General features: G+C 40.3%; 1 protein-coding gene across 8 annotated transcripts in view; it reads left to right on the top strand.

Annotated features, from left to right (window-relative positions):
• The window catches only part of lnx2a (ligand of numb-protein X 2a), a 111,611-nt gene that overhangs the window by 66,623 nt on the left and 17,572 nt on the right, over positions 1–27,416 (top strand). For all 8 annotated transcript variants that reach the window (XM_043692001.1, XM_043692007.1, XM_043692005.1 and 5 more), the window contains 2 exons: positions 21,632–21,831; positions 24,459–24,827. In XM_043692001.1, the coding sequence (XP_043547936.1) occupies positions 21,632–21,831; positions 24,459–24,827 (569 nt within the window). The remainder of the gene's footprint in view (positions 1–21,631; positions 21,832–24,458; positions 24,828–27,416) is intronic.

Consider the following 27,416-nt stretch of genomic DNA (forward strand, 5'->3'; position numbering starts at 1 on the left):
ATATTCTTTTCATTTTGTTGAGATTAAAGAGCTGATGGGCTTTCTGTACTCCAATTTCTGAATATGTAAAAATTATATTCAGTAGAGTATTGACCACATTTAAGTGGCAATTTGCAGTTATGACTAAATAATGCAGTAAATTTTGTTATCAATTTTAATTTTATCAATGCATGTATTTTGAATCCTAGCTGTGATTTTACTTCTTGTACCCAATTAGCCAAGTAATGGTACTTAATATTTTTGAGCTGGAAAACTCTTCAAATTTGCACTGGCTGTCCAGACATCACTATGAAGTTTTAGCAGCGCATGTATATTCTACCAAACATTTGATGTCAGCAGTGGAATTGTCTTAATTACTAGCATAATTTTAGTCAAAGGTCAGTGGAAATCCTGGCAGAAATGTTCAGCAGGGGCATTAACTTTTTATATGACCCTTGCAGAGGTTAATAACTTTTACAGACAAATTTGAACTTCCAGTTAATAGCTGAAAAAAAAATGATGCAATAAGATTACGTCTTTAAATTGTTTACAAAACATAAAGCTAAATATTTCATTGCCTAACAAAATCTTTATGAGTAACTTATACTTTTAACCTCAGGCACCTTTCCCTATTTACTTAATACAGCAATAAGAAAGCCAATTCACAGATACGCTATATATATATTATGTTATGAACCAAGTTAATGGTCGCAGAATCACAGTGTTGTCATACAGTATAGAAATAGGCTCTTTAGCCCGCTATGTGAATGCCAACCAACCATCACAAACTATACTAATCTCACTTACCTGTGCTTGGTCTATGGCCTACAATGGCCTGGAATTTTAGCTGCTCATCCAGATGATCTTAAATATGTTGCCTCCACCACTCAGGCAGTGCATTCCACATTTCTACCATCCTTTGGGTGAAAAAGATTTTCCTCAAATCCGTCTAAGCTATTTACTCCTCACCTTAAACTTATGCCTTCTGGTCTTAGACATGTCTGCCATGGGTAAGAGATTCTCAAGATCTAAGCTGTCTGTGGCATTCATGATTTTGTATCCCTCAATCATCCTTCTGATAGTGCGGTGACCAGAACTGCACAGAAGATTCCATCTGTGGATAATCAATGTCTTATAAAGTTGTAAGGAGACTTCCTTGCTCTTATATTCTATGCTCTGGCTAGTGAAGAGCTGAAAATGTGTTGCTGGAAAAGCGCAGCAGGTCAGGCAGCATCCAAGGAACAGGAGAATCGACGTTTCGGGCATAAGCCCTTCTTCAGGAATGAGGAAAGTGTGTCCATCAGGCTAAGATAAAAGGTAGGGAGTAGGGACTTGGGGAGGGGCGTTGGAATTGCGATAGATGGAGGGAGGTCAAGGTGAGGGTGATAAGCCGGAGTGGGGTGTGGGCGGAGAGGTCAGGATATTGATTGCAGGTTAGGAAGGCGGTGCTGAGTTCAAGGGATTTGACTGAGACAAGGTGGGGGGAGGGGAAATGAGGAAACTGGAGAAATCTGAGTTCATCCCTTGTGGTTGGAGGGTTCCTAGGCAGAAGATGAGGCGCTCTTCCTCTAACCTTCGTGTTGCCATGGTCTGGCGATGGAGGAGTCCAAGGACCTGCGTGTCCTTGGTGGAGTGGGAGGGGGAGTTAAAGTGTTGGCTACGGGGTGGTTGGGTTGGTTGGTCCGGGAGTGGAGGTTGGGTTGGTGGGTCAGGTCAGGTCCACACCCCCCACCAACCCAACCTCCACTCCCGGCACCTTCCCCTGCAACCGCAAGAGATGCAAAACTTGTGCCCACACCTCCCCTCTTACTTCCCTCCAAGGACCCAAGGGACACTTCCATATCCGCCACAAATTCACCTCCACCTCCACACACATCATCTATTGCATCCGCTGCACCCGATGTGGCCTCCTCTATATTGGGGACACAGGCCGCCTACTTGCGGAACGATTCAGAGAACACCTCTAGGATACCCGGACCAACCAACCCAACCACCCCGTAGCCCAACCCTCCCCTCCCCCAAGTCCCTCCTCCCTACCTTTTATCTTAGCCTGCTGGACACACTTTCCTCATTCCTGAAGAAGGGCTTATGCCCGAAACGTCGATTCTCCTGTTCCTTGGATGCTGCCTGACCTGCTGCGCTTTTCCAGCAACACATTTTCAGCTCTGATCTCCAGCATCTGCAGACCTCACTTTCTCCTCAAGCATCCCATATACCTTCTTCGCCATTTTATGTACCTGTGCTAACACCTTCAGGGATCTATGGACTTGTACACCAAAGTCATGATGTTCCTCAGTATTCCCAATGACTTACCATTCATTGTGTATATCCTTCCCTTATTAGATCTCCCAAAATTCATCACCTCAGACTCTATACTGAGACCATCTTTCTCACTATCAACAATGCTACCAATGTTCCTGTATCTGCAAACTTACTAACTATATCTTCTGCATTCACATCCACTTGCCTAATGTACATAACAAACAGCAAGGGTCCTAGCACTGATCCCAATGGTAATACTGAACAATCTGGATCCCAGAATGTGACCTGGTTTAATTGACCATAGTTTCTATTTTGTTTACAATAGTGGTGAGTTATTGAAAATAATCACAAGAGATTGCATTTTAAAAAGAAAACATAAAAGCTTATTACACGGGCAAAAAAAAATCACAAACTTGACTATGCTAGAATTATTTGAAATGGTCTTATTAGAAATATCAGAAATATAGATTCAAACTCTTATACCCTCAACAACTAACTTACAGACACTCAAATCTCAGTGAAGGGTCGCCATGTCTCTATTTCAAAGTTCCCTGTTCACTTGGAAGCTATGGATGTAATTATTTCTTTTCAGCAAATTTCTATATTCACTCAATGCTATATTCTTTAATTGATCTCTAGTTCTAAGACACTTAATTGAACAGCTAAGGGTTCCTTAACATGGGATCCTTAAGCTCATGTCTTCCACCGTTTTCTCCTCTGGAGTTTCCTTCTAAGCAGTTCAGGACTTTTTCCCCACCCCTAACTGTTCTGCTGTTTTGAACCTTTCTGTCTGAATGAGCAGGCACACTCCTTAATTGTTTCTGGATATTATTGTTCTTTTATATATTCACCCCTCGTTATCCACTGATTCACTATCTGCATACTTGTGACCCCAGACCGTTTTTCTCATTCATTCATCTATTCTGATCATGGGATCTTTTGTGGTACAGTACATGCAACTGGAGTCTACATTTCTTGTTGTCCACCAAAAGTCGATGCCCTGTCCCCTGCGGATAGCAACCATTTAATGGACTGAATTCCTATCAACAGACAACAGCAGCTATATTTTTCACTCATGCCATCTTTTCCTATTGCACTGAACTGTTCCCCTGAAGGATTTAATCAACTCATTGAAATGCATATTAAGAAACAGCTGCCCAGACCTCCCGCTTACATTTACAGAACTCAAAAATGAAACTAAAAACATCAATTTTAAAGCTATGTTTTATTCACCCAATTTAGAACCCAGCTCTCAGCCACTAGTAGCATATCATGAATCTTCTTCATATGTTCTTTATGTAGTATTCTCTTAGAATAAGTCAATAAATAATTCATTGCTCCAATGAGTTTACTTCCAATCTTTTTCTTTCACAACCTGATAACCTCTAACCCCAAGCTGTCATTCATGGTGAATGTATTACTGGAGACCCTCCTGCCAGTGCAAGATAACTGAATATTCCTGCTTTATTTCAACTCCTCTCAAAACTGGGCCTGGGTTTTCACTCCTGGGTCGAGAATTCAAAGTCAAGACATCTCCTGATCCATGATCCATGAGATGATGGCTTGAGAGATCAGATTTTTGTTCTGAATTTGTGCAGTTCCTTGGGAGAAAGGCCAAATGACTCCAGAACAAGAGTAAAGGCTGCGAGGTATGCAGGTGGACTGCATGGAAGACTTTCCCTAGATTACAGGACTATGCTGAAGTTTAATTTTTAAAAGGACAAATAACATTCCTCCCATGTTCACGTCCCCTCCCCAGCTCATATCAGCTGATGTACCCTATCTACTAGACTTTTCTTTACACTAACTATGCCAAATGACCCAGTATCCATCATGGACAGTCCTCAGCACACATGCAGAGATAAAATAAAACAGGGTTTGGTAAAATGAAGTTCCAAATGTTTGCGGCAGATTTGATCATATTGAAAAATGAATTCTATATTTTAATTCTTTCAACTTGAACTTTTAACTTTATTTCTTTGTTTTTCTATCTTTCTGTCCTGTTTATTTCTGTGTCTTAAGATGACGCCAGAGAGAAGCAACATTATGCAACACTTTTGTGACATGTATTTGTGACAAATACTGTGAAAATACATGACAATAAATAAATAAACCACAAATAAATGAATAAAAATACTTTAAAACATTAAAGTTCTCCAACAACAAGCAATGAATTTCATAGTCCTACATCAAATAATCTCTAACCACATTTGTCAGTCACATAAATGGCTGACACCCTGAGGTGATCATGTGGAATTGCGATACCAGATAAAAGAACTAACCCAGCCGTTCAGTCTTCTAAATATTTGTTTATTAAAAAGCAGAGGAAGCATCACATAGGATACAACAGGTGGAGCAGAATGTTCATTTTAATGAGGGCTATCTGACCTAACCAAGAGGTCGGAAGCACCTCCCATCTATGAAGGTTCTGTTTGATTCTGTCAAATAAATGGGCAAAATTGGCTTTAAATAACCGATCAAAAGTAGAGAAAGCCCTCCTGCGACCATCTAAAAGGGAACCGAGATTCGCCCTCAGGATCAGGCACTCTTGGGAGACCACCCATGGGCATGGCCTCTGACTTCGCAAAATTGTCTTATAACCTGAGAAGTCGCCAAATAAATTGGTGCATTGTATCAGGTGTGGCACTGAGACTTTTGGGTTTGATAAGAAGACAAGAACGACATCTGCATACAGTACGATCTTCTGTGACATTGTCTCCACTTCTGGAGTGGTTATATTGGGATCCCTGCGTATTGCCTCCCCCAGCAACTCGATCACCAATGTGAAAAGCAATGGTGACAAGGGACAGCCTTGTTGACTGCCCCTACAAATATTAAAATTGCTTGACTGTATACCATTGGTGCAGACCACAGCACGAGGATCACGATACAAAACCTCCAGCACCTGATGAAGGTCTTTCCCAGGTTAAACTGCTTCAAAGTATGGAAAACATATGGCCACTCAACCGTGTCAAATGCCTTTTCCACATCTAAGGAGCTCACCAGTCCCTGTACCAATCACTGTTGACATACTTGGATCATGTTAAGTAATCTCCTGACATTATCTGTCGATCTACGACCTTTTATGAACCCTGTCTGGTCTTCCTTAATGATGGAGGGCAGTACGGTTTTAGCCTTAGTGCCAGAGTCTTGGATAGGATTTTGAGTGAAATGGGTGTACAGGAAGCACAGTCCTCCGGGGCCTTCCCTTTTTTAAGAATGAGAGATGTTTGCCTCTCTTAGAGATTGTAGGAGGAGGCCACAATCATGTGAATCATTAAACATACTAAGCATCAGCCCTGACAATATACTTAAATTCTTTATAGAACTCACTGAGGAGCCTGTCAGGACCCGGCACCTTCCCATTCTGGAGATGCCTCACAGCCTCCTGCACCTCTTGCTTTAACAATGAGCAATGAAGAGAGACTCTTGTTTAGGGATCACTTCTGGAAGGTCCAAATCCTTAAAAAAAAGGCTCCATCATAACCCACCCACTCTTACAGCTTTCAGATTGGTATAATTCAGAGTAAAATTCCTGAACTGCTGCATTAAACCCAGTCATACCCATTCTGTTGCAGCTTCAAATGCTCTGCATCATCCAAGTGTGTTTCTTGTAATAAGGCAACATTCAACCTTTTAAGGCTGAAAAGTACCTTCTTCCTCTTGACAGGTGAATGACTCCCCTTAATATTCCAGGTGCACATCCTTGGCCATAACCTTCCATAACACCATCTCGACTCCAGAGAGGAAGAACCTGAACTACAGATTGCTGAGCTTTAATGCAAAAGAATCCACAAAACCCAAAAACTAAACAGAGTAAAATAAGTGCAGCTAACAAATTGACAAAACTTACAAAAATGATGTCCAGCAGAAACAAAGACAAAAAATAGCCAAAGTCACTGATTGGAGGAATTACCCCCCCCCCCCCCCCCCCTTCATATGGGATATCTACACATCCTAAAATCCAACTAACCATCCCAACCACCCCCTCAGCTCCTACCGGCTAGGGTCGCACCACATACACCAACTACCCAGTAGAGAGTTAGCACTAGACAAGTAAACTAAAAATAAATATGTCACCCATCTCTTTATAATAACTTAGAAATTAAAGATAAATACTCTCTCCATCCCGGACATTATTTCACGTAACTTTATTACCAGAATGGAGACTCCACCAAGTCCTTTTTAAAGAAGAGCAAACCCAAACAGCTCTGTCTTCTACACCTATTCGGCCGTACAACTTAGGTCAACGTGTCCACAAAGTTCTTTGCTTTATCTTGCGAGTCGAACAAATGTATGGATCCATTACGATTGATCTAAAGCACTGCTGTAGATCTTAAAGAATACTGGATCTCAAGTTCTTTCAACCTCCTCTTGATGCCATCATAAAACTTCCTTTTCCAGACCACTGCTGAGGAGAAGTCTTGAAAGAAATGTGACCCTGGAGCTGTCGTCTGGTCCCTCCTCTGGGCTCTAGAGGCTTCCATGACCCTCTGCTTGTCTTTATAATGATAGGACCTTACCAGGACAGGGTGTGGCTGCTGATCCGCACCTGGTTTTCTTGCCATGATCTGGTGGGCTCTTATCCTTCCCTTCTCAACCTCCAAACCAAGGAACTCCGGGAACCACTTCTGGAAGAACTTCACCAGCCTCTGTCTTTCTGTCTCCTCCGGTATGCCAACAACATGCAGGTTCTTTCTTCTGCCCCTGTTTTCAAAATCATCTACCAGTTCCAACAGACCATGGACCAGTGTTTCCAAGGCTTCAGTCCGGTTCTTGGAGGAGTCAGTCTCTGCCTCTACTCCTGCAGCCCGGCGCTCGAGTTTATCGGTCCTTTTTCCCAACTCTTGCAGCATAGCAGATCCAGGACCTAGCTTCTCTTCAATTTTTTCCAGGATCTGCCTCCCCAGGACCTCACAAGATTTGGCCAGCTCCTCAACCAGGGTCTGGTCAGTAAGCAAGCCCACTGCTTCAGAGGGATGGGCTGTGGCCCTGGCCCTGGGCAAACTTCCTCCTTTCTTCAGCATTCTCCAGCTGCAAAGACAAAGGTAAGTAGATTTTTTTTCAGGTTTCTAGCTCCTTTACTGAGTTTTTACTCACAGTAAAATGTTTGACGGGTTCTGGCTCTGTCGGGTTGGTATTGCAGCATGGATCCCTGCAAATGCAATCCTAACAGTACGCCGCTATCTTGGACGACCCAAGAGTTAGGTCACTTAATGTGAAATCAGGAGGCTTTGTTTGCGCAAAGGTGTTAGAAATCTAGCAGGAAGAAATTAAATAGATCGCTTATTCCTTTTTTGATCATGTAACCGTGACTGATTTCCAGGCCTTCCAAATTAAGATATTATTGTGGATAAATCACCGTATAGTTACCTTTTAATTCAACTACTTATAATGAGTTTTATAGACAACCAAGTACTGAAACAATAATTTAGACTTTTTTGCATATAGCAACCAAAATAAGACCCCTCAAGCAAGCCAGTTAAGCCTCGCAACCCAATTTAGGGCTATTGCTTGATTAATGATGGAATCTGAGTCTAGATTAGAGTAGTGCTAGAAAAGCACAGCAGGTCAGGCAGCATCCTGCTGTTGGATACTGCCTGACCTGCTGTGCTTTTCCAGCACCACTCTAATCTAGACTCTGGTTTCCAGCATCTGCAGTCCTTGTTTTTACCTAATGATGGAATCTGGCCAGGGTTTCACCAACAGTAGTCCGTCTCTGGAAGCGTACACGATTCAGTCCTTATGCAGTGTAGATCTGTGAAATTCTGCTACTAACTTGATCTGGTATTGGGATTCTTATCCAATTTTCTGTCTTTCAAGTTTGTGGTGTGACTATTGATTATTCAATAGATTTTTTTATCCCCAACATTGATTATTCTTTTTGGAGACCTCAAGTCTGTAGCTTGCCTCCCCTTCAGAAGTAGTTTTCCTGTTCCTTGTTACATTCGGGGTTAGCTATCTGTTTAAAACACTTCTTTTCCTGCTGCTAGCTCCTTAAATTGTTCTGCCAGGAAATCCTTGTCCTTTGTGGCAATAAAGCATCCAATTTATCAAGTAATATATGAGAATTACCATTTTTTTTCTCTTTATTGTTTATTCTACAATAGCTGTTTCTGTCTTCACCCCTCTTTCCCTTATATATTTTTAATAGACTTTGTACAAAAATAAGATCGATAACAGGTATTTAATGAGAATAATAATTTTCCTATCACACACAGGCGTTTATCTTATTAAAAGCAAAAGTAATTTACAAATAATATCTGAGCAAAGCTTTTGAAATTCAGTGTTTTCATTTGAGAATTATTTGAGAAAAAGGTAATGGACAGAATATGCTGTGAGGAAAATAAAAATATCTCAGTAGTAGAGCTGGTTGAATTATACTGATACATTCTGTGGTATTGGATAAATTATGCTCACTAAATCAGGTTTGGGAACAATTATCAAGTACAAGCTCAGGTTTTTGTGATGAACTCTACACAAAAACTTGTTGCAAATGGGAATTGAATAAATATGCATAATGTGTAATTGTTTAAGTCTTTATTTTGGATATTAGCAATATCAGTTACTGAGAAAAAAATGCATGAAAAATTCCTCAGTATTTTGTAACAATATCTAGAAACTCACGTGTAGTAGTTAATGGGAATCATACAATGTGAAGCCTTCGATTTGAAATATCTGTTGCATTAAAACATGATTAAGTAGGTCACAATGTCCTATGTTATTAAATTTAATGTTTAATTGATTTTACTTGCTACTTTGCAAATTTCTTGTGTCATTTTGGGTTTAGTTTAGCTTTCTGCACACTGCAATGTGCAAGTATTATTTGAAACCAATATGCGTGACAATATTTTGTTTATTAAACCATGATGTTGCAAGTGATTTTTGTCCAATTTCTATGCCCTCACTATTATGTATAAAGAAGAAATATGGAAATTTCATTACTGTAATATTGTGCCACACAAGTTAAGAATTATCTGAAGAAAGCTACGAGGCAATAATTGTAAGAGAGAAAGAAACTATCCCAATCAAAACAGTTGGCTGATATTGTTAAGTTGGGTAAATTGATCTCACAATATCAAGTTTGGGCCAAATTATCAGGCAGAAACTTGCATGTTTGGGAGAGAACTGAATGTTCACTAATAAAGAAAGATACAAACAGCAGTTTAATGAATACATTCAATCCTATAGAATAGTTTGTTTCTTTCATCAAAAAAACTTCAGAAATACTTCATGCCCGAATGCAGGCTCATCTTTCTTAGCTTGAACTTCTGCAGGCTGCAGCAGCAAAGTCATGGAGGAGGTGGAGGACCCAGCTACGTCTGGAGTGTCCTGAAAAAAATCTCTGGAGTTAATTTGTAGTTCTTTTCTCTCTGGGTGCCCACTGGCACCATCCCATCTCTGAGAGGAAAGAACACCTGGAGTGAGTTTGAAGTCCTTCACCTTCTCTCACCCTGTCATTGATGTAGAACACCTATGACCAAAATAATCCAGTGCAAAGTTGTGCATATATCTAGCAGACTGAGTAGTTGATATTGTCTCTCCATGATGATTGGCACTCTCTGCATTGGCACAGCCAGATGCATGCTTGCCGAAACCAGCACAGTACAGATAATGTTGGTGGACTCCTTCATCCTCTGATCCAGTTTACTGTCTCTGACAAATATGCATGTGATTCCTGTGCCTTTGGCAAAGTCATTAATGACCAAGACTTTGAGATCTTTTATGCCTGGAGCTGAGCAGGTGTCTGCTCTCTGGCAGTTTTCAGAATGCCATAGATCTGGATAAGTTCTTCCTCTGCTAGCTGCACAAATATTTCAGTGATGTGCTCACCAGAATGTGTTCCTGAGTCTAATCAAGATGGAATACACATTGAGATGGATGTCTCTAAGCTGGTGGAAGCCTTACCAATGAAGATTTAATGGCTTGCTTCTCAGAGGTGGAGTGAGAGTGTCTGGCCTCTTTGTGAAGGTTTGTTGTGTGCTGCCAGTGTCTACATAAGAAAAGAGAGGGAATTAGTTTTGTAAGTGGAAGAAAAGTTTGTGTAAGTTAAGAATCACTATCTACACTTCGCAAGGCAACCTGTTCGAATTTTCCCATCTATTGCTGTGTATACCTAGACTGGACAACCTCATCCCATAGAAGCGAAAATTATAACAGACTGAGACTTCCATATTTAAGGATCCTTCCAAACCACCCAAGGGGACAGTTTCAACATTTGGCAGTCTATACATTTATCAAAAACTTGACTAAAATTATGCTGGCAGAGCATTACAGCTTCATAACAATTGCTGTGCAAAGAAGACAAGAGTTGGACACACATGGACCTTTACTGGTATCTGGTGCAAAATATCAAAGATAGCAAACAAGGCTATTTACATCAACCTCTAACAAAGGATTTCTAGTCAGTTGATCAGGTGGGGGCTGAGCATAGATAAATCATTACACTGTATGTATTACTCACAGTTATCCATGAAATATTCACTACGTTACAATTATTCTTTTCTGCAGTTTCCTGAAGAAGAAAGACAAAAGGAGTGATTGTTCTCAAGGTAGCAGGGTTAATTGTACAAGGTTGAGGCTGTTTTCCCAGGAGAGTTGGACGTTGAGGGGTGACCTTTATAGAGGTTTATAAAATCATGAGGGGCATGAATAGGGTGAATAGCTAAGGTCTTTTTCCCAGTTAGGGGAGTCCAAAACTGGAAGGCATAGGTTTAAGGTGAGAGGGCAAGATATAAAAGGAACCTAAGAGACAATCTTTTCACACAGAGGGTGATATGTGTATGGAATAAGCTACCAGAGGAAGTGGTCGAGGCGGGTACAATTAGAATATTTAAAAGGCATCTCAATGGGTACATGAATAGGAAGAGTTTAGAAAGATATGGGCTAAATGATGGCAAATGGGACAGGATTAATTTAAGTTATCTGATCTGCTTGGATTAGTTGGACTGAAGGGTCTGTTTCTGTGCTGTACAACTCTATGACTCTAAAGCAAAATTATTCATTTTTAAGCAACCTTTTAAAAAGTGACCTGAAGCTTTTTAAAACATATTAGGGTTTATTTCATCTCTCATGGCTGTATTACATAGCTGTTGGGCCTGCATATTCATACATCAGAGCTCATAACAATTGGGGCAGTGATTCCTGTAGAAATGTCCAGTGAAACCGACCCTTTGTACCTCTGGCACAAGTGGGCCTCTATCATGAGTCAATCCAAAGACCATTTTTGATATTCTAGATACAAGTTTGGAATTTTTACTCCAATGATTATCAGTCTTACTAACGTCCATGCCATTCATCAAACATCCATCTATTCTAATTCTATTTTCTAACACTTGGCCTTGTATGCTATGGTGGGTTGAGTCTTTATCTAAATAGTGCTTACATGTTTTGAGGATTCTCATCTCTACCACCCCTTTAGACAGTGAGTTTTATCCTAACTTGAGGAATGCTAGCAATGGAATCTTTTTTCCATTTTCATACTCAATATCAGCAATAGTGTGGTTTAGATGCAGGATAAATTCTGTCCATTAACATGTTGTAGAATCCCATGGAAGAGGGATTCCTATATATAAAACACCTGATTACATATCAAGCTATAGATAGATTGGATATGAGTTGACATTGTAAAAACTAATTACTGCAAACGTGTAATGTGACAATAAAAAATGTTACTTTCATAGAATGTTTTCACAACTCTAACAGTTTCTTATTGAATACTATTCATGCTTAATTTGGCATGGTAACAACAATGTGCACTAAAAGCAAATTATGGTCATCTATAAATTTTAATGGTAGGTTAGCCAAGTATGAACAGTGAAGTTATTTTTTTACAAATAGCATTGTTTGCTTTCCAATAACCAGCAATGAGTAACTATCGGTTCTGAGATTCAATCTTGTCTAATCTCCAAGTATCTGCCCTGTTTGAGCCACTGTGCTATATACCATGAGTTTACTGCTACCAGTAAAATGTTTGGTGCTTCAGCTATAAAAAAAACTAAAGACACATTATTTAGGCCTAAAATTTAGACTTTAAAATGCCTATCATAAAATATAATAAGATTCTTAACTATTCATGATCCTTGATCAGAAATGGTTCAGTACTAAATCTGTGGTGCATCATCTAGTATAGTAACTCTCAATCTGGAAAAATCTAGATTGCTATCAATTCAATTGTCAGCACAATATGCAATCAAGTATGAAATCATTTCAGTAGATGGAATATAATAGTAATATTTTATTTGTTTTACTTCCACCATACTGCTGACTGAAGCATGTGTTTTTTTGGAGTTAGATGAAAATGTATGAGAGGACACTCATAACCAATGGCCAATTTTTTGTGCTGCAAATTCTGGGGAGAATTTCAGCCCCAGAACTCATGATGAGTGAGAAGACAATTGGAAAGTTTAACAGTATTTTTATGAAACCGAAGTCTCACCATAAATACGTCTACTTCTGTTTTGACTGCAGTATGTTTTGGAGTATCAAAGTAACCCATTCTGAAAAGATGGATATATAATTGTAATCCATAAATCAGTTTGATATGGATGGGAATAGCACAAAATTAAGCTCTTTAGTCCACTGAATTTGTATCACCTCATTCAAAGAGTAGCAAAGCTAATCTTGCTCCTTTGCAAAATTTCTGTATTTTTCTCCATGAAGTAATAAACCAATTCACTTTTGGAGTCATCTGTAGAACAGCCATCTACCGTTTTACTAGGCAGAGCATTTCAAATCTTAACCACTCATTTTGTAAAAACCTATGGTGTTGCCTCCAATTCTTTTGCTAATTAACTTAGATCTGGTTATTGTTTATTTCAAACATAGAAATCCCTTTCTTTTAAACTTCATGAGTCTTCACTCCCCGAAGGCAATCAGTGAGATTTCGTTCCTGCTATCTTGGCAGTGAGTTAAATTTAAAGCTAGGTCTCAGTGAACCCAGCAGCGTAAGGGTGAAAAGAGCAGTCAGATCCAGTAAATTACTTTTTTTTTGTAGTTCTGCTTGTCAGCCAGGAAGACTAAGAGTGTTCTTCCCCATCTCCATCAAATCATACTTTCCATCTGCCCCAAACCCCTCCTACTATGAGCAAATCAAGAATACTTAAAGCCTCGATTTTCCTGATCAACCTCTAATCATCTAACTTGATAATTTCTTTGAAAATACTCCAGTGAAACATCTTGGGACATTTACTTATATAAATAAAATATTATTTTTATTATAGATTTGTTGCTTGTGAGCTATTTTAGCTCTGTTGATTAGCATGCATGTAGTCCTACTTAATAGCTTCAGCAAGTTCTTTTGACATGCTTTTCTACACTCCTCATTGACCCTGGTTTGATTTCCAAGCACATTGCTGATGGGTAAGTGACAGGTGGCAGGCCATCAGGTGACAAATCGACAGGAAAAAAATTTATATCATGCAGAAATGAAAAGTTGTTGGCTGAGAGTGAGGCAACAATCTCATTAAGACATCTGCATTTTTATTAATTCCACAGAGAATTGAAAAATAACCAAATGTACATGATTTATGCATTGTGTTATCAAATCATCATGTTGCAATATGTAAAGTCCAAAAATATCTTGTTTTCCAATTTTTTTTAATTGAATCAAACTTTTTTCCAAATTATAAGACAAAATACACATTTTCACACCATTCTCCCAGCTTTGTGTGCACATACAAATGAGGAGCAGAACTGGGCCATTCAGGCCTTCAAGGAGACAGTGAGAAATGCAGATGTTAAAGATCAGAGTCAAAAAATGTGGTGCTGGAAAGGCACAACCGGTCAGGCAGCATCCAAAGAGCAGGAGAGTCGCCTTTTTGAGTATAAGCTCTTCTTCAGGAATGTGATGAGCTTATGCTTGAAACGTCGACTCTCCTGCTCCTTGGATGCTGCCTGACCGGCTGCCCAATCAGCTCCCTCACCCCAAACCTCTCTGCCATTCAGTAAGATCATGGTCAATTGGTTTGTATTTTGACCACATTTCCAACTATCCCTAATAATCTTATTTCTTGTTGTGTGAAAAAAATCAGTCTACGTCCAGCTTAAAAATATTCAATGACACTGGCTCTTCAGCCTTCAGACTTTTTGAGACTCATGCACTTTCTGGAGATTTTTCCCAGTTATTCCCATTGGCTTCAATTTTGCTATGGCTGCTTCATGCCATTTTCAGTCAAATGCTGCCTGATGTTAAAGGCAGTCTTTCTCACATCTCCTCTGGAGTTTAGCTCTTTTATCCAAGTTTGGATCAAGGCTGTAATGAAATCATGAACTGAGAGTTGTTCACTTTAGCTTTCACCAAGACCGATGAGCAGTTTATTGCTGAGCAAGTGCCACTTAATAGCACTGTCAATGAGCCTTTCACCATTGTATTGATGATCAAACGTGGATTGGCAGGGGTACAATTGGTTGGGTTAGTTTTGTCTTGTTTATTGTGGATATGACATACCTGTACAATTTTACATATTCTTAGGCACATGCCAGTGTTGTAGCTGTACTGGAAAAGCTTGTTTAGGGGCCCAGCTAGTTCTTGAGTACAAATTTTCAGTTCTATTGTTGGAATGTTGTCCAGGCCTAGAGCTTTTAAAGAGCAGTTATTTAGTGCATTCTGTCATTCCTTGATGTCATGTGGAATGAATTGAAAAGGTCGAATGCTGACAACTATAGTGCTGGGGACCTCAGGAGGAAGCCAAGATGAATCATCCACTTGAAAGTTCCAGCTGAAGGTGAATACAAATGCGTCAGCCTTATTTTTTACACTGATTGCTGGGCTCTTCTGTCATTAAGAATGCAAATACTTATAGAACCTTCCCCTCCTGTTATTTCTTAATTGTCTGCTGCCATTGAATGCTGGATGTGGAGGGATTGCAGAGCTTAGATCTAACCTGCATGTAGGATTGTTTAGCCTTGTCTATTTCATGTTGCGTCCTCTGTTGGACTTGCAAGTTGTCCTGTGTGTAGTTTCACCAGGAAGACACCTCATTTTTTTAAGTATACCTGGTGTTGTTCCTGACATTCTCTCCTGCACCCCTCATTGAATCAGATTTAATCTCCCACGTTGATGGCATTTTTAGTAGAGTGGGAGCTTGATGAACAATTATGGTTAAATATAATTGTGCTCCTCTTGATGGCCCACGTTACCTCATGGATACCCAATTTTGAGTTGCTAGTTCCAATTGAAGTCTGTCCCATTTAGCATGGTAATGGTGTCGCACAACACAGTGAAGGGTATCGTCAATATGAAAAGTGGACTTTACTTCCACAGAGATTGTGCACAATAATTCCACAGCACATTCTTCACCTGAAGGAGTGAAGTGTTACATTAGCATGGAACATGAACACAATGCCTACATTTATAGATACAGGTAGAGATTTCAATCCCTAGAGCTGAGATTGTCTCGGAGTCTTCTTTGTAAGAGGAATGTGGAATGGGCATGTTAAGTGTCAAAGTTTTCTTAATGAAAGATGGTCTGTATCATCACAGAGCTACAGTTGATGAAAACCAGTAAGATGTTAGATCATGTATGTGCCTGGAAGGGTTCATCCTGAAACCACATTCAGTGGTCATTTCCTGCCCTGTGCAAGCCTTTGGTGAAAAGCTATTCAATGTGTATGCACTCTTAGTTGTGAAACAAGGTCAGAAACTGTTGAATGTTTTAGATCTTTTTTTATGTTTTAAGTGTGTACCCTGGTAGATGTGTGGGAGACAGTACCAATGTGGGCGGCACGGTGGCATGGTGGGCGGCACGGTGGCATAGTGGTTAGCACTGCCAGTGGTCATTTCCTGCCCTGTGCAAGCCTTTGGTGAAAAGCTATTCAATGTGTATGCACTCTTAGTTGTGAAACAAGGTCAGAAACATTGGTGCATAAGCTGTTGAATGTTTTAGATCTTTTTTTATGTTTTAAGTGTGTATCCTGGTAGATGTGTGGGAGACAGTACCAATGTGGGGCCAGTAGAGCTACATTGGAAGCTGCAGTGAAAGTTACAGAGATTGATTATACATGAGACATCTGATGAAGATCCCAGGCACCTAATTTTGTGTGTGACAGTCTTCTGTCCAAGGCAAACGTGCAATGCTAAATCATTCATAAGGATATGAAGTATCAAAGAGACAGTGGTACAAATCTTATTGGAGCATTAGTCATTGTGGACTCCATAGTTAGGGGGACAGATAAGAGATTCTGTGGGAACGAGAGAGACTCACGGTTGGTGTGTTGCCTCCTAGGTGAAAGGGTCCATGATGCCTCTGATCATGTTTTCGGGATCCTTAAGGGGGAGGAGAACCAAGTAGGCACCAATGACATAGGTAGGAAAAGGGAAGGAATGTAAAGCAGAAATTCAAGGAAGTAGGGTGGAATTCTAGATCTAGAGCAAACAGAATTGCTATCTCTGGTTTGTTACCTGTGCCACATGCTAGCGAGGCGAGGAATAGGAAGAGAGAGGAGTTCAACATGTGGCTACAGGGATGGTGCAGTAGAGAGGAGGGACCTAAAGAGAGCTAAGAAGAGCCAGGAGGGGACATGAGAGTCTTTGGCAGGTAGGATCAAGGAAAACCCTAAAGCGTTCTATAGGTATATCAGTAATAAATAAATGACTAGAGTAAGATTAGGGCCAGTCAAGGACAGTAGTGGAAAATCGTGCTTGGAGACCGAGGAGAAAGGAGAGTCACTAAATGGATATTTTTCGTCAGTATTCACACTGGACAAAGACAATGTTGTTGTGGAGAATTCAAAGTTTGTGAGAAGATTTGTAGCTCGGGTTCTCATTGTTGTGGTTCTGTTCGCCGAGCTGGGAATTTGTGTTGCAGACGTTTCATCCCCTGTCTAGGTGACATCCTCAGTGTTTGGGAGCCTCCTGTAAAGCGCTTCTGTGATGTTTCCTCCGGCATTTATAGTGGTTATAAATGCCGGAGGAAACATCATAGGAGGCTCCCAAGGACTGAGGATGTCACCTAGACAGGGGACGAAACGTCTGCAACACAAATTCCCTGTTGTGGAGAATACTGAGATACAGGCTATTAAAATTGACAGGATTGAAGTTCATAAGGAGGCAATTCTGGAAAGTGTGAAAATAGATATGTCCCCTGGGCCAGATGGTGTTTATCCTAAGATTCTCTGGGAAGGGAGGGAGGAGATTGCAGAACCTTTAGCTTTGATCTTTGTCGTCCTTGTCTACAGGAATAGTGCCAGAAGACTGGAGAATAGCAATGTCCCCTTATTCAAGAAGGGGAGCAGCGACAACCCTGGTAATTATAGACCAGTGAGCCTTACTTTAGTTATGGGTAAAGTGTTGGAAAGAATTATAAGAGATAGGATTTATAATCATCTGGAAAGGAATAATTTAATTAGGGATAGTCAATACAGTTTTGTGAAGGGCATGTCATGTCTCACAGCCCTTATTGAGTTCTTTGAGAAGGTGACCAAACAGGATGAGAGTAAAGCGGTTGATGTGGTGTATATGGATTTCAGTAAAGCATTTGATAAGGTTCCCTGTGGTAGATTATTGCAGAAAATATGGAGGCATACGACTGAGGGTGATTTAGCGGTTTGGATAAGAAATTGTCTAACTGAAAGAAGACAGAGGGTGGTGTTGATGGGAAATGTTCATTCTGGTGTTCAGTTACGAGTGGTGTACCGCAAGGATCTGTTTTGGGGCCATTGCTATTTGTCATTTTTATAAATGACCTATGAGAGTATAGAAAGGTGGTTAGTAAATTTGCAGATGACTCTAAGGTCGCTGGAGCTGTGGACAGTGCTGAAGGATGTTGCAGGTTACAAAGGGACACAGGTAAGCTGCAGAGCTGGGCTGAGAGGTGGCAAATGGAGTATAATGCAAAAAATGTGAGGTGATTCAGTTGGGAAGGAGTAGCAGGAATACAGAGTACTAGGCTAATGGTAAGATTCTTGGTAGTGTAGATGAGCAGAGAGATCTCAGTGTCAATGTGCACAGATCCCTGAAAGTTACCACCCAGGTTGATTGGGTTGTTAAGAAGGCTTTTATTGGTTGAGGGATTGTTTTTTGGAGCCGTGAGGTCATGTTGCAGTTGTAAAAAACTCTAGTATGGCCGCGCTTGGAATATTGAGTACGGTTCTGGTTGCAGCATTACAGGAAGGATGTGGAAGCATTGGAAAGGGTGCAAAGAAGATTTACCAGAATGTTGCCTGGTATGGAGGGCAGGTCTTATGAGGAAAGGCTGAGGGACTTGAGGCTGTTTTCATTAGAGGGAAGAAGGTTGAGAAGTGACTTAATACAGACATACAACATGATCAGAGGATTAGAGAGGGTGGACAGCGAGAGCCTTTTTCCTCAGATGGTGATGGCTAGCATGAGGAGACATAGCTTTAAATTGAGGGGTGATAAATATGGACAAATGTCAGGGAGTAGTAAGGGCATGGAACACCCTGCCTGCAACAGGAGTAGACTCACCAACTTTAAGGGCATTTAAATGATCATTTGATAAACATATAATGGATGATAATGGAATAGTGTAGGCTTCAGATTCATTTCACAGGTTGGCCCAACACCGAAAGCCAAAGGTCCTGTACTGCGCTGTAATGTTCTGTTTTCTAATACAGGAAATTATATATCCATAGGGAGATGTTTCGTTGCTGGAGGAAGTTGCAGAGATAGGGAGTGGTACAGGTGCTGGAGTACGCTGATCCCCACAACTGCCTCTATGCAGACTAGCTTCATCAGTCAGGTTGGCCTCCTGTTGTCATCCCTGAGGAAAATAAATATCCTTGTGTCCTGGATAGCCTTCAATAGAACTTTGAGGATGGTGTTGCTTGGTATGGTGCTATTTTTTTGCCTGGTCTCTGATAACTCCAAGAGTGGATGGGAGTGATGAGCAAAAGTTTAGTGATGCAGTGGGTTGCAGATAGTTTAGTGTCTTCTGGATGCCTTCTAGCTATGCCTCTTAACGTTAGAATCCGGAATGTCTGAGATCAGATTCAGAACTCATGTTTAACCTATGCACACGTATATGATGAGTTTAGAAAAACATAATCAACTGGCAAAAAACCTAATCCAATCAAGTGTCCAGACTTAATCTAAAAGAAACAAAATTTTACTCAATAAGTGCATCATTATTGCTGAGCAGCTTGTTGTATCTGAAAAATTAATTTTATATTTGTTGAATGTTACATTTCTCAATTATCATGAAAATATTGTTTTAAACAAGTTTATTTCTGTTTTTACTTCAGTCCCATGTCCAGGTCTCAATAATCTATTAGGCTGTCAGTAAAATTTTAATTAAAAGTGGAAAATTTCCATTTTTTTTTACTTCCTGGTTTACTATTCATTAGAGTATTTCAGTGTGATTGGCTACTTAGGCTGCGTGCTGATATCCATGTTGCTAGTGGCTTGGATAACATCTTGACTTGGCAGCAGATTCTAACTGATTTTGGGAAAGGGGCAATCCACACCACAGAGACTGTCAGATCATTTCTTTGCAATCAGCTTAAGTTCCATCTTTTCGTTGCTGACCTCAAAATCTAGCTGTTATGTCCAGAAGTGTTAAATTTCAAACCCTTTTCAAGTTTAAGCTATGTTTTCTTTTAATGCTACTATATCATGTCACTCCTTATTGATGCTACTATTACCTGCTCAATTTTAATTAGCATTCTGGAGCATTCACATACTTCCAATCAATTCTGATATGATTTTTCTGGTACATTTCAGTTTTTAAAGACAAAAGCTAGCATTATCCCTTTAATATTTTTTCGTCCCTTGCTAGTTGCTGGTTTACATCTCATGCCCATGTTGTTATTAATCATTTCTTTTGTCTTTTACTTGTATTGTTGTATATACATGGACTTTAGTAAGGCGTTTGATAAGGTTCCTCGTGGTAAACTAATAGAGAAAGTGAAGTCACATGGTGTGCAGGGTGTTCTAACTAGGTGGATAAAGAACTGGTTGAGCAACAGAAGACAGAGAATAGTAGTTGAAGGGAGTTTCTCGAAATGGAGAAAGGTGACTAGTGGTGTTCCACAGGGGTCAGTATTGGGGCCACTGTTGTTTATGATATACATAAATGATCTGGAAGAGGGCACTGTTGGTATGATCAGCAAGTTTGCAGGTCACACAAAGATTTGTGAAGTAGCAGAAAGCATAGGAGACTGTCAAAGGATACAGGAGAATATAGATAGACTGGAGAGTTGGTCGGAGAAGTGGCAGATGGAGTTCAATCCAGATAAATGTGAGGTGATGCATTTCGGGAAGTCTAATTCTCGAGCGAATTATACAGTAAACGGAAGAGCCTTGGGAAAAGTTGATGAGCAGAGAGATCTGGGAATTCAGGTCCATTGTACCCTGAAGGTTGCACAGCTGGAGAGAGTGGCCAAGAAGGCATATGGTATGCTTGTCTTCATTGGACGGGGTATTGAGTATAAGAGGTCATGTTAAAATTGTACATGACATTGGTTTGGCCGCATTTAGAATACTGTGTACAGTTCTGGTCGCCACATTACCAAGAGGATGTGGATGCTTTGGAGAGGGTGCAGAGAAGGTTTACGAGGATGTTGCCTGGTATGGAAGGTGTTAGCTATGAAGAGAACTTGTGTAGGTTAGGTTTGTTTTCATTAGAAAAAAGGAGATCGAGGGGGGACCTTATTGAGGTCTACAAAATCATGAAGGGTATAGACAGGGTAGATAGGGATAAGCTTTTTCCCAGGGTGAAGGATTCAATAACAAGCGGTCATGCTTTCAAGGTGAGAGGTGAAAAGTTTAAGGGGGATACACGCGACAAGTACTTTACACAGAGTGTGGTAGGTGCTGGGAATGCATTGCCAGCAGCGGTAGTAGAGGCAGGCATGGTAGATTCATTTAAGATGCATCTGGACAGATGCATGAGTCGGTGAGGAACAGAGGGATACAGATGCTTAGGAATTGGGCGACAGGTTTAGACAGTAGATTTGGATTAGCCCAGGCTTGGAGAGCCAAAGGGCCTGTTCCTGACCTGTAAATTTTCTTTGCTTTTTGTTATTTATTTCACTGTAACCTATTCCAGTAGTTTTAATAATCCTGCTGTCTAAGTCTCAAACAGAATATTTTATTACACTTCCATCTGCACTGTAGGGATTCTATATTTCTGTTCTGTGATTTTAAATACTCTTCCAAATTAATTTATATTACCTCCTGTGATAAGTTACATTATAACCTTTTTCCTTGCCTTTGGCAAGGAATTAGACTTGCACTTGGACGCAGGTCTAAGAATGGAAAGCAACTTATTTAAAAACATAAACAACTTACTACTCCATCCTGTGCACTTTGCTGTGTAGTTTAACTTATTCATCTAAAAAAAGAACTTATTAAAAAAAACCTAGTGACAACTTATTGAAAATTTGAGTTAGTGGTTTAAATGCACTTGTTTGTGTTTTCTTTTAATTGCAGCACTACCAAAGCAAGCTAGTCTGCCTGAAGGAGAGGTTGCCAATATTGAAATCCACAGAGCCAATCCCTACATGGAGCTAGGTCTGAGTATTGTAGGTGGAAATGAAACCCCTTTGATAAATATCGTAATTCAGGAAGTTTACCGAGATAGTATCGTTGCAAAAGATGGAAGGCTTCTTTCTGGTGATCAAATATTGCAGGTAATGATATTAAAAATTGTTTATGCAATCTATTTTTAATTGTTTGAAAGTAAATGAGGCTCAGTATGAGATGTGGTTAAAGTAAATATTCTTGCTGTGTTTTGTAAAGAACACTTTCTCCATCTATCAACTGCCCTAACCAATTTCCAGTTAGGAACATCAAAATAATTATTTTAATGCTCCCTTGGATACTAGAACAATTGTAAATTTAATGTAATTGCCTTATCATTATGGTGAACTATCATTCTGAATATCTGGACTTGCCAGGGACTTATCCAATCAATTAGAAATTACCTTGTCAGCAGATTGTTACTTATAGCAGTATATCAGATGAGGTCATATCTACTATTGAATGCTTTCATGAGGAGAGAAATAGTTGAGTTATTAAACCTTCCTATTAGCAACTGCATATTCAATCTCTCTCACGCACTCATTTAAGCCTTTTTTTTCATTCGTGGGATGTGGCTGTTACTGGCGCAGTCTGCATTTATTCCCCACTCCTAATTCTCTAATGTCTAAAGTCATAATTAGGTCACTCCCAATCACGATGGCAGATTTCCTTTCCTAATTAATATTAGTGAACTGAAAGAGTCTTTATCACAATCTTCACTGTTAGGCTGCCTTTTCTTCTAGATTTTTATCAAATTTCACCATTTGCACTGGTAAGTTTCAGCCCATGTCCCTCGAACATTAACCTGGGGTTCAGGATTACCATTCAAGTGACATATTAATCATGCCACTCCCCCACCCTGCCCCAACTCTTAACTCCTAAAATCTAATTAAAATTTTACAAACATGTTGAAAGCTGACCGAAAGGTATTTGTTCAGCAATTGAGGTTTAAAATATTAACCAGGCTATAAAACCAGATATTACCCTTTGAAATATCCAGCAGCCTTGAAACTCCAAACTCCAGTAATAGTGATTTTGATCTTTAAGCATGAATGTACCGGTAGCATGTATTCTATACAATTGTATGTTTGTTAAAGCAGTTCTGTTTTTCTCTCAAGATTTAGATCCAAAAATCAGTGTTCAAACGAGGAAACCAAGACATAAATTTACACCTTTGCCTAATGAAGATTGGTCATACGTTATTGGAAATAGCTGATTTTCTGACTTTTCCTTTTGTGCCAGTCAAACCTAATGAAAATTTACTTATTTTTTGCACCACACCGTGATTAACTCTGCGCTTTGCTATAATGTATTTTATCAGCCGCACTCTTATTCATTCAACCATTCTATAGCCCTTTGCTGTCTGTCGCATTCTCCTCACTAATTATTTTCCCTGTATGGGTTGGAGGTTGTAAATTTGATAACCTTTTGCTGACAGTCAACTCAGTTGTCCAGATGGCTAGTGTACGGTTCAGAACCACGCCAGCAAGGCTGGTTTGATTCCTGTTCCAGCTAAGATAGATTTGAGAGCTGGTTCCTTAGTCTGTCGCTGAGAGTAGAGACAGTGACAAGTCACCAGGACAAAACCTGCAAGAAAATGATACAGGATTACAAGGCCATCTGTCATTCTGTGGGATTGTGGCTGATCTAACACTTATGTTCACTTTCCTCCCCTTTCGCGATAACCCCTGATACATCTACTGATCGAGAATCTCCCTATTTTAGCCTTAAATATTACTCTTTATGGCAAGGAGCTCCAAAGATTCACAACCTTCTGAGAGAAGAAATTCCTCCCCACCTTAGTCTTAAGTTGACGCCCCTTAATTCTGAGACTATGCCTTTTTGTCATATACTGTCTCACGAGGGGAAACATCCACTCAGCATTTGCTCTGTCATGACCCTTCAGAAATCTATATGTTTCAATGAGATCACCTATCATTCTTCTATATTCCAATGAATAGAGTCCCACATTGTTTAACCTTTACTCGTAAAACAATTCGGAGGAGAAAGTGAGGTCTGCAGATGCTGGAGATCAGAGCTGAAAATGTGTTGCTGGAAAAGCGCAGCAGGTCAGGCAGCATCCAGGGGACAGGAGAATCAACGTTTCGGGCATAAGTCCTTCCTCCTGAAGAAGGGCTTATGCCCGAAACGTCGATTCTCCTGTTCCCTGGATGCTGCCTGACCTGCTGCGCTTTTCCAGCAACACATTTTCAGCTCGTAAAACAATTCCTCCATCCTCAGGATCATCCTAGTGAACCTTTTCTGAACTGCTTAAAATGAAATAACATATTTTCATAAATAAGGGGACCAAACCTGCTCACAGTATTCCAGTTGTGGTCTCATCAGCACCTTGTACATTTGCAATAAGGCTTCCCTACTGTTATACTGTAATCCTTGAAATAAGGGCCATATTCTGTTAGCCTTCCTAATTATCTGCTGTACCTGTGTACTAGCTTTCGGTGGTTTGTGCACAGATATCTGCAAGTCCCTTTGTATTGCATATTTCTATAGTTTTCTCCATTTAAATAATACGGTTCTTTTTTATTCTCCCTTCCAAATGAACAAAATCAACAGACAATGAACCAAAATCTTACCTTCAGACTGAACACACATGGTATGAGATATATGTAAGCTTCATGAGGCAATAATTGATATATTTTGTTGTGCTGATCATGTTTTTGTTAATGTCATGTAAGCATGAAATAGAATGCCAAATGTTTTTCAACTTTTTTACCAGGTAAATGGTGTTGATATCAGCAATGTACCTCACAACTATGCTAGGTCTGTGTTTACACAGCCTTGCTCTACTCTACATCTCACTGTTCTAAGGGAGAGACGCTTTGGTGGTCGAACAAGTATCTACCCTGATGGCAGCTGCATGAGAGAAAATGGCTTACATGTGACTTTGTTTAAAAGAGACTCTAGTGAGCAACTTGGTATTAAGTTAGTTCGTAGGACAGATGAAACAGGCATCTTCATCCTGGACCTTCTGGAAGGTGGTTTGGCTGCCCAGGACGGGAGATTGTGTAGCAATGACCGGGTACTCGCCATAAATGGACACGATTTGAAGCATGGAACACCTGAAGTTGCAGCTCAAATTATACAGGTAAGATTACTTTAGTGCATCAGATGTGTGGGTGTATATATAAATGTTTGGCTTGACATTGCATGGATGTTAATCTCCATGCTGCAGTGCTGTTTGATCAATTACAATAATAAAACAAAAGTATAATTTTATGTGATTGGAAGCTTTACAAAAATATGACCTGATTTCATAATCGAGAAGCAAGAAGAATGTTGTGAAGTAAAACTGGTGCAGCTATTGTTCAGGTTTTTAATCTTGATTTTTTTTCTTGTTAGCATATTTTGTGCTCATGAAGCTAAGAGATATACATGCTGATGAATTGTTCTCTAGGTCCATGATACTGAGTGTTGGTCTTCTAGAATTCCCAGAGCAGAATTAAGCACACAAAATGATCTGTAGAACAGGGTTGGTGCAACTAGATGCAGATTGAATCTTACTTCATTATGTCCCTACATGAGTTCTAACATCAGCAGAGCAACTTGACATTTCTTACATTAACTATATTGGTTCAATCACTCTGATACAGTCACTTACTTTCAATAAATCTGCAAGGCTGCTAAAGTTTCAACACTTACATCATAGTTTCTTTTCTCTTTTTCAGTTGCTTTTAAAGGCTTAATGTAGTCAGCTGTGGAGCTTTTATTGATACAGTTAGAATCATTGTTGAATGGAATCTCATACTGTGTGCTTGGCTGAGTTTCAAACCCTTTAATCAATTCTACACATCAGTTGTTTATACAGTTACAATTATGCATTAGAATTTCATTACAACCATTTGCCAGTTCTCAGCCCATTTATGAATTTTTCTCAGCAAGGTTTGTTGACACAGATGCTGAAGAGACTGTGCTTGGCTATGTTGGTGATTTATGAGGAAAAAAATCTTTTTACAGTGTGGAAACAGGCCATTTGGCCCAACAAATCCATGCCAACCTTCCAAAGGGTATCCACCCAGCCTCATTCTCCTACCCTATTACTCTACATTTCCCATGACTAATGCATCTAACCTACACATCCCTGAACACTATGTTAAAATCACACAAAACCATGTTATAGTTCAACAGATTTATTTGGAAGCACTAGCTTTTGGAGTGCTGCTCCTTCATCAGATGGTTGTGGAGTATAAGCTCATAGGACACAGAATTTATAGCAAAAGTTTACAGTGTGATGTAACTGAAATTATATATTGAAAAAGACCTGGATTGTTTGTTAAGTCTCTCATCTTTTAGAATGGGCATGTTGGTTTTAGTTCTTTCATATGTAAATTCCAGGACTTTCTTGAAGTTACATTCTCAAGTGAACTTTAACAATAGGTACCATGTTGGCTCAGATAATGCATTGAAGGTGTAAGGCTGTCTGTGCCCCAATGTTCAGACTGACTCTAATCTAAAAAAGGGACTTCACAGAATCTTACACGGATTCATGTAGTTTTTGAGCAAAATAAAATGTAATTCTTCAAGTACAAATTCACATGTGTGTATGTGCATGCGGGTCTTTGTGGGTGGGTGGGGGGGTGTATGAGTGTTTGTGAGAGAAAGTGTATACTTGCGTGAGGGTGAGGTGGGGGAAGGGGAAATGAGGAAACTGTTGAAATCCCCATTGATGCCCTGGGGTTGAAGTGTTCCGAGGCAGAAGATGATTTGTAGTGTGACACGGACCCAAAGGCTCAGATCAAACAGATCATTGTTTGCAGCAAACTGCACAGCTTTCAGGACAACACCATACAGCCTTGTCATAGTAGACGATGCAAGACGTGTCAGAGTGTTGACACGGCTACCACCATTACACATGGGGACACCTCCCACAATATGCGTGGCAGGTACTCATGTGACTTGGTCAACATTGTCTATCTCATACACTGCAGGCAAGGACGCCCTGAGGCATGGTACATTGGTGAGACAGGCAACAAAGCATAGTGGCTGAGCAGAGGCTGATAGCCAAGTTTGGAACCCATGGGGATGGCCTCAACCAGGACCTTGGGTTCATGTCACACCATAGGTAATCCCACTGCACCATATACACACACTCATTCTCTCACTATCTCTCTCTCTCTCTCTCTGTCACTCACACAGACACTCCTACAGGCACACACACATGCACATGCACACGCCTACAGACCCATACACTCAACCAGACCCTCTCTCATACGCTCATACAGACACTCCCACACTCATACAAACACCCTCTCACAGACTTAGATCCCTTTACACTCACACTCACTCACATACAGATGCACACACTCTCTCACAGACACTCATACCCCTGCTTCTGGGTTAATGGTGCTGGAAGAGCACAGCAGTTCAGGCAGCATCCAAGGAGCAGCGAAATCGACATTTCGGGCAAAAGCCCTTCATCAGGAATAAAGACAGTGAGCCTGAAGCGTGGAGAGATAAGCTAGAGGAGGGTGGGGGTGGGGAGAAAGTAACATAGAGTACAATGGGTGAGTGGGGGAGGGGATGAAGGTGATAGGTCAGGGAGGAGAGGGTGGAGTGGATAGGTGGAAAAGGAGATAGGCAGGTAGGACAGGTCCGGACAAGTCCTGGGGACAGTGCTGAGCTGGAACTTTGGAACTAGGGTGAGGTGGGGGAAGGGGAAATGAGGAAACTGTTGAAG

This window comes from Chiloscyllium plagiosum, chromosome 6 (genome assembly GCF_004010195.1).
Source record: "Chiloscyllium plagiosum isolate BGI_BamShark_2017 chromosome 6, ASM401019v2, whole genome shotgun sequence".
In the NCBI taxonomy this organism is placed as follows: Eukaryota; Metazoa; Chordata; class Chondrichthyes; order Orectolobiformes; family Hemiscylliidae; genus Chiloscyllium; species Chiloscyllium plagiosum.